General features: G+C 42.4%; 1 protein-coding gene across 1 annotated transcript; it reads right to left on the reverse strand.

Moving 5' to 3' along the window:
• Window positions 1-4,560: 4,560 nt before the first annotated feature.
• Window positions 4,561-5,496, reverse strand: LOC309806423 (ER membrane protein complex subunit 4-like). The gene is given in 2 exon segments (XM_082625262.1): window positions 4,561-5,131; window positions 5,134-5,496. Coding segments are annotated over 2 exon segments (549 nt in total). The 5' UTR covers window positions 5,405-5,496; the 3' UTR covers window positions 4,561-4,853.
• Window positions 5,497-8,271: the final 2,775 nt, after the last annotated feature.

Genomic DNA, 8,271 nt, shown 5'->3' on the forward strand with positions numbered 1-8,271 from the left:
GGACATTTGGCAAAGTCTGGAGGTATTTTTTGGTTGTCACAGTGGACACAGGATATAGAATAATGGCATCTGATGATGGAGGCCAGGGATGCTGCTAAATATCCTACAATGCACAGGATGGCCCCCACACCAAAGAATTATTCAGCCTAAAATATCCATGGTGCTGAGGCTGAGAAACCCTGAGTTCCAGGTAACTGGCCCCATTATGAGCTTCACCAGCAGAGACCCAGGCTACCTGATCTAATGCAGGAACGTTCTATGCTTTGCCAGGCTGTAGTCACTCCCATACTTCAGGGGACCTAAATTTAAAACTGAGCTGTTGAAAACTGGTTCAGGATCTTTACTAGATTCTGATTTTGTTCAGAATCTCATGTATCCAAGAAATTAAAATAAATCTCTGCCAAATAGTCAGAGGTGTAATTTTCTTCATCCTGTATGTCATATTCCCCTGCAGAGTACTGAAACACCTATAAGCTAATCCAGTTATCTCCTAAGGGTGCTTGGTATTCTAACTTTGTCAGATTTCTACAAAAAGTGTGAAAGATCAAGAGTTTGATGCCAATTCTTGATTCAGGAAGACACACGCCCATGGGCTTGTCAGGGAATTTAAATAATGCTCTACACCCTCAAACACGAAGTGGAATGTGACATTTCACAATATGGTTGTTGAGGAATAAACTCGTGAGTGTATCTGCCCTTCCCACTCCCCTGTTTTCTCAGCTTGGCATTCTCAATCAGTTCACTGACATAATTCCCATGGTGTGTGGTGTTCAGAAGCCCCAGCATCAACCAGGCCTGAGGTGAGAAGTGTTTCAGAAAAGACAGTATCCTCAAGGGGGGAAGGGAGGTGAGAACTAATAAGTGAGACAAGTCTTTTTTTTTTTTTAATTTATTTATTTTTGCTGTGTTAGCTTCGTTTCTGTGCGAGGGCTTTCTCTAGTTGTGGCAAGTGGGGGCCACTCTTCATCGCGATGCGCGGGCCTCTCACTATTGTGGGCTCTCGTTGCGGAGCACAGGCTCCAGACGCGCAGGCTCAGTAGTTGTGGCTCACGGGCCTAGTTGCTCTGCGTCATGTGGGATCTTCCCGCACCAGGGCTCGAACCCATGTCCCCTGCATTGGCAGGCAGATTCTCAACCACTGCACCACCAGGGAAGCCCAAGACAAGTCTTAATGGAAATTAATCAAATAGGTATTTGCCTGATGAAAATGACAGAACATATATTCAATTATATAATTTGTCTTTATACTATACTAAAGTGTGCTACACCCCAAGCTCCATATGTATCTGAATGCAGACAATTTCCTTTTTTCAAAGATTGGTCTACTTGTCAATGTTTGTCTCCTTCTCATCTCTGGTGACAACAAACACTCGACCAATGGTCATCAGGTGGAAACCAAGAAAGAAAGCCTTTGGAACCCAATGTAAGCTAAAGGTGACCAGAAAACTTGAATCAACAAATGAAATATCAAATAAGAGATAGACTAATGGAGAATAAAATGGGTTAAATTGCAGAGAAAACACTAGCAAGGTGCAGTTAAATTCTTGGTACCTAAATTTGTTTTCCTTTGTTTCCTTAACAATTTAGAAAGCTTAACCAATTCTAAATAGTGTTTTGCAGCCCCAGCTGAGAACAAGTTTTCATAAATCTGTACTTCTGAAAATCTAGCATGCATCAGAATCACCTGGAACACTTGTTATTGCTGAGCAGCAAACTCAAAGTTTCTGATTCAGTAGGTCTTGGATGGGCCCCCAGAATTAGCATTTTTAACACATTTCCAGGTAATGTAAATGCTTCTGGTCCATAGAGGAGCTTTGCTCTAATAGGAACTATTTTTTCTATCTCAGGGATAAAAACTCCTGGTTTAACATTACAGCGTTCGGAAACAACAAGTACCCTTAGACCTGGGCAAGAGGGCAGCTGTCCTGATCCCCACACTCTAGAGGCATCCAGAGACCCTTCTCTGGTCATCCCGGCTCTGAGGGATGAGGAAGGCAACAGAGCCAGTACTGCCCACCTGCCCACAGGCCATGCTCTTGATGTTCATTACCTGGAATTCCTTGCTGAACAGCCCAAATACACTTCTAAGGACGATGTTACCCTTTTCCCAAGTCTGTCCTTTCTTTCCAAGAAGCACCTAGGCCCGAGGAGTGAGCAAAAGGCAGTTATTTTACATGGTGTTTTGAGATGGTGACAGGGATTGGAATTTGGAGATACAACCAAGGGTTTCCACCCTTAGCCAGCCAGGCCCTCATGGTTCAGGACAGAGCAAAGGATGGAAGAGAAGCATGGATGGTGGGGTGAGAAAGATACAGACCAAGGCCCTGGGCCATGGGTCAGCTCTCCAAATACTGCCATGTTCTGGTTAACTCCAGGAAGTCAAAGAATCCTAAATGTGAGCCTGGTCTTTGGTGTCTTTATGGAGTTATTTTGTCAAGGTAGGCAGGTAGTACATTTCATTTAACAGTTTGGTAGTTTGGTTTGTAACCTTTAAAATATTTATCCATGTATGTGGGCTTCCATTTGACCTCTCGCCCCCGTCCCCACATATAAAACAATGTGTAAGTGCTTTCACCAGCTCTTTGCCCCATCCCACCTGCCATGGTAGGGCCTAATCTGGTTCAGTGGAGGTGGTGTTGCTCTCTACTCTGTACCTCAACTACGTTTCCCCTGCCTCTTAGAGTTTAGATGATGACGTGCATTCCGATGCACTGGACATTCACAATCTGTTTTCAGAAAATCTGCAAAGCAGCTCTTTGTTTCTAGGCAACTTCTCCAACTAGCTTTTATCTTTGAAGCTGCTTGCGTTTTGACCCTTTCCTTACTCTTCTCACCCTCCTCTGTCCCGGGCGCCCACATGCACGTTTTCGTGCTCCCTTCCCTGGAATTCCGTTTATAGAGTCTGACTCATTTCAGGCCCTGTGTGTGTTCCTTTCTGACTCTGTCTATTGTGACTCCCTGCCAGTTTCTTGCAATCTTTGTCTGCTCCTCCACTCGGCATTCTTTCTGGCAGCTTCTCCGTTCTCATTCTTTGGCAGTTTTCATCGCTTTCCCTGTGAGCGTGGTCCTCCTTCCTTTGCGTCTTGTGTCTTTATAGGAAACAGGGGAGTATTGTTTTATTTACAATTTTGTTCTTCTCCCTCCTTCTACCTCTCGGATATTGAGTCTCCACCCATTGGAGAGAAGAATTATAATAATAATAAACTTGCTTTCACTCCAAAACTGACTAGATTGCAACTGGCTTTTGAAACTAGGCTGTTGCCATATTCACCAGTGATTTTCCGGTCATTGCTCAACTTTCATTTCCTCTCAACTTCATATTTTTTTCCTTTAGTAAAAGTTGCCTAACAGCTTTATACAATAACTGGAAATTTACCAAAATTAAGATCATTTTTTTTGGCCTCAGCCTACTTTACATCGCTAAGTATCAGTTACTCAGATGACAGAAGGGCTTCCCTGTTCTTTGTGCTTATGTGTTTTATTTCACAGGAAAGATCGCTGTATTTTTTAGGTTGATGAAATGACTTGAGACCTTTTGAAAATCAGTCTTGGAATTTTAAGACTGTGCTGGAAAGAACCTTAGAGATTCCCCAGCTCCAATTTTTTATTTATAAGTGGGGAGACTCAGAACAGAGAATTTAAGTGGTTTGACAATAAATAATAGCTATTATTTATAACTTATGAGCTGATGAAGTCATTTAATACTCAAAGCAAATCTGTTCTACAGTAAATATTCAACTTTTTGGTGAAACTTTAGAAACATTCCAGTCAAAGGTAGGAACAAGACAACGACGCCTGTTATTACTGCCACTCTTTGTCATTGTTCTGGAGGGCCTAGCTAATCTCACTAAGACAAGAAAAACAGTTTTTTACATATACGAAAGGAACACTGAGAAAATAGTTTTTAAAGTCCATAAAGTGAAAGACTAACAGATTTGAACCACAGGAAAAAGCAAAACTTTTATATTAAAAAAATGACAACAAAGTTATGAAACAAGTGGGAGATGGGGGAAATATTTGGAGCCTATGTAGAGATAAAAGGTATATATCCACAATATACAGATCAATGAAAAGGAATCAATACCCAAGAGAAAAACGAGCAAAAAATATAAATAGCTAATATACAGAAGAAGAAATGCAAATGATCAGTAAACGTAAAGACTTGCTCAACTTTAGTCCTTTTTGAGATTTCATCAATATTTATTTTCTCTCACGTGAGGTGGGTTTTTTTTGGTTTTTGTCTGTTTGTTTTTTTTTTTTTTTTTTTTTTTTTTGCTTTTTTGGTCTGGTTTATTTTTCTTTTCATCATGTATAACCTGAATTCAGCATTAGTTTCTCACATTTTCTCACATTTCTCTAGTATCTCCAACAGAATTTTTATGTCCCAGCTTGGGTTAAATAGAAGTGAAATATTAAGGAGGATAGATTTAAGGGAAACTTGTGCAACTGTGCAACTTGTGAAACTTGTGCAACTTTAAGGGAAACTTGTGCACTGTTCTCAACCATTTAATTTATTAAAAGGAGATGCTGCTGTAGCTCTTGATTTATCAGCAACCACTCTTTTGTTTACAGAGTTATGGTTTTATTTGTTGTTTTGCTCTCTACTGGAAACATAAATAAAGTTTTCTACCTTATTTTCAGTCAAGAGTTGTGGTATAGTTTTTTTGTGTTTGTAGTGATATGTACATTGTCTTTCTAGGATTTGTCTCTTCACCATGGAGAAAAGAGACCTTTTGGTCCTTCTCAGTGAGTGATAATGTTAAGGGTTGGTATGCTGAGGAGGAGCCACTGGGCATGAAGGCGGCTGTAAATGAGCTCCAGATACATAGGCACCACGTGCTTCTTTCTCAGGTTCACAAAAGCAGTCCTCCTCCACTGAACTCCATCCTCTCAGGGGGCTCAATGAAGGCTAACCAATCTGATGCATGTGTAGGCAAGAGTCCCATTGACTGGCACTTATAAACAGCCAATGCCAAACCCATAAGGTTCCCAATGAGATACACCAAACCTTGAAGAAACTTCTGGCTTGAGCTTTCTAGCATCTTGAAAGTGGCTGAAATGGCCATAAGTGCCTGAATAGGTCGCCAAGCCATCATACACACCATCATAGTTGGGAAGATGGAGATAGTTTGCCTGCCATGTACATGATGAAGAGGTTCATAGGAATCTGTTTCAGGGGACCCAAGGCAATGTCCCAGCAGCGCTTCTCCACTAGGATCCGGTCTGTCTCTTGCACGCTGGTATCAGGCACTTGCTTGTCCAAGTAACCAACTGGGTACAGCGAGTCTCCCTGGCCACCGCCCCGGTCACTTCGGCTCCTGCTGCCTCCTCCAGGTCCGCTCAGCTCAATCGCCCACTTGAAGCGCCGGCCTCGGTTGGCCACCAGGCTCCCCTGTGCCGTCATGGCAACGGCCGCCTCCCAAAGCTGCAGAGCTCCCGACCAAAACGCAGCCAGGCCCCAAGCCCAACGGCGTCCGTCACTTCTGGGGCTCACTCTGCAAGTGTCTGTTTGTTTTTAACTTAGTGGCTGCTGCCTTGAAGTTTCTGTGCTAATATGGGAAGATCATACTTTAAAAAAAATTTTTTTTCTTTTCCATTATGGTTTATTACAGGATATTGAATATAGTTCCCTGTGCTATACAATAGGGCCTTATTGTTTATCCATTCTAAATGTAATAGTTTGCATCTGCCAACCCCAAACTCTCAATCCATCCCTCCCCCGCCCCCTCTCCCCCTTGGCAACCACAAGTTTGTTCTCTATGTCTGTGAGTCTGTTTCTGTTTTGTAGATAGGTTCATTTGTGCCATATTTTAGATTCCACATATAAGTGATATCATATGCTATTTGTCTTTCTCTTTCTGACTTACTTCACTTAGTATGATAATCTCTAGTTGTTGCATCCACATTGCTGCAAGTGGCATTATTTCATTCTTTTTTATGGCTGAGTAGTATTCCATTGTATATAAATACCACGTCCTCTTTATCCATTCATCTGTCGATGGACATTTAGGTTGTTTCCATGTCTTGGCTATTGTAAACAGTGCTGCTGTGAACATAGGGGTGCATGTATGTTTCTGAACTAGAGTTTTGTCCAGATATATGCCCAGGAGTGTAATTGCTGGATCATATGGTAGTTGTATTTTTAGTTTTTTGAGGAACCTCCGTGCTGTTCTCCATAGTGGCTGTCCCAATTTACATTCCCACCAACAGTGTAGGAGGGTTCCCTTTTCTCCACACCCTCTCCAGCATTTAATATTTGTAGACTTTTTAATGATGGCCATTCTGACTGGTGTGAGGTAAAACCTCATTGTAGTTTTGACTTGCATTTCTCTAATAATTAGCAATGTTGAGCATCTTTTCAGGTGCCTATTGGCCATCAGTATGTCTTTTTTGGAGAAATGTGTGTTTAAGTCTTCTGCCTAAAAATCCAGTCATTTTTGATTAGATTGTTTTGTTTTGTTTTGTTTTGATATTAAGGTGTATAAGCTGTTTCTATATTTTGGAAATTAAGCCCTGTCAGTCACACACATTGTTTGCAGATATTTTCTCCCGGTCTGTAGGTTGTCTTTTCATTTCATTTATGGTTTCCTTTGCTGTGCAAAAGCTTATAAATTTGATTAGGTCCCATTTGTTTATTTTTGCTTTTATTTCTATTGCCTTGGTAGACTGACCTAAGAAAACATTGGTACAACTTATGTCAGAAAATGTTTTGCCTATGTTCTCTTCTATGAGTTTTATGGTGTCACATCTTATATTTAAGTGGGAAGACCATACTCTTTTTTTTTTTTTGATTTATTTTTGGCAGCATTGGGTCTTTCTTGCTGCGCGCAGGCTTTCTCTAGTTGCAGCGAGCAGGGGCTACTCTTCATTGCTGTGTGCAGGCTTCTCATTGCGGTGGCTTCTCTTGTTGCGGAGCACGGCCTCTAGGCGCGCGGGCTTCAGTAGTTGTGGCACGTGGGCTCAGTAGTTGTGGCGCGCAAGCTCTAGAGTGCAGGCTCAGTAGTTGTGGCGCATGGGCTTAGTTGCTCCGCGGCATGTGGGATCTTCCCGGACCAGGGCTCGAACCTGTGTCCCCTGCATTGGCGGGCAGATTCTTAACCACTGTGCCACCAGGGAAGTCCCAGACCATACTCTTAATATAATATTTTCCGTGAAGCTGTTTAGTTACCTCAGAGGTTTTTAAGGCATTTATTTCTGAATCTGGATCTCAAAGCAGTTGGCTTTTCTAATAATGCAAGGCCGCAGACTCCCTCTGTTTACCAGAATGATTTACTCAGCTCATTTCTTTTTTTATAATACCTTGCTGAATGGAACCAATAGCAACCAACACACACAATTAATGTTGTGTTTTCCAACCGTTTCCTTACACCTGCTAGCCTTCCGTATTACCCAAGATGATAGTTTTAACATATTTCGACACTGTATAACATAAATCTCCATCTTCTTACCCTCCAATAAAAATTTCCTTGCCAACCACTACATGAGAGTGCAGCCAATGACACATATGTTAGGTTTAAAAGGCAACATCCTCCTTACAATAACCAAATTTTACATAATAACAAATCATGCTGTCTTAACAAGTTAACCTTGGGAACCTGAGAAAGGGGTATTGCTCATTCACACCATGTCCATTATGAGTTTCACATCTCTGAAGAGCAGTTGTCTCAGAGAGCTAGCTCCTTCGGCTCCACCAGCTAAACACAGAGCCCTGCTGGTTGTCACAACAGGTAAAGAGGTGGAGCTGGAAGGTCATACCCCAACTCATCTGTGGCTCAGCTTAGAAGTAATGCAAGTCATTTCTGCTCATGGTTCATAGGTCAGAACTGGCGCCACCTAGCTGCGTGGGGGGCAGAAAATATGGGGGCGCGTGTGGTTATTTGTGAGCACTCCATGACTCTGCCAAACTCCTTTTATAACAACTGTTTTGTACTACCCTCTTTTTTTTTTTTTGCGGTATGCGGGCCTCTCACTGTTGTGGCCTCTCCCGTTGTGGAGCACAGGCTCCGGATGCGCAGGCTCAGTGGCCATGGCTCACGGGCCTAGCCGCTCCGTGGCATGTAGGATCTTCCCAGACTGGGGCATGAACCCGTGTCCCCTGCATCGGCAGGCGGACTCTCAACCACTGCGCCACCAGGGAAGCCCTGTACTACCCTCTTAACTAGCCTGAAAGAGGTAATAATAGACAGTTTCACCTGCCTACATATATAATATTTGTATTAGTTTGCTACCATAACAAAACACCACAGCCTGGGTGGTTTAAACAACAGAAAC

Source organism: Mesoplodon mirus (genome assembly GCF_964341445.2).
Source record: "Mesoplodon mirus genome assembly, chromosome: 6".
In the NCBI taxonomy this organism is placed as follows: domain Eukaryota; kingdom Metazoa; phylum Chordata; class Mammalia; order Artiodactyla; family Ziphiidae; genus Mesoplodon; species Mesoplodon mirus.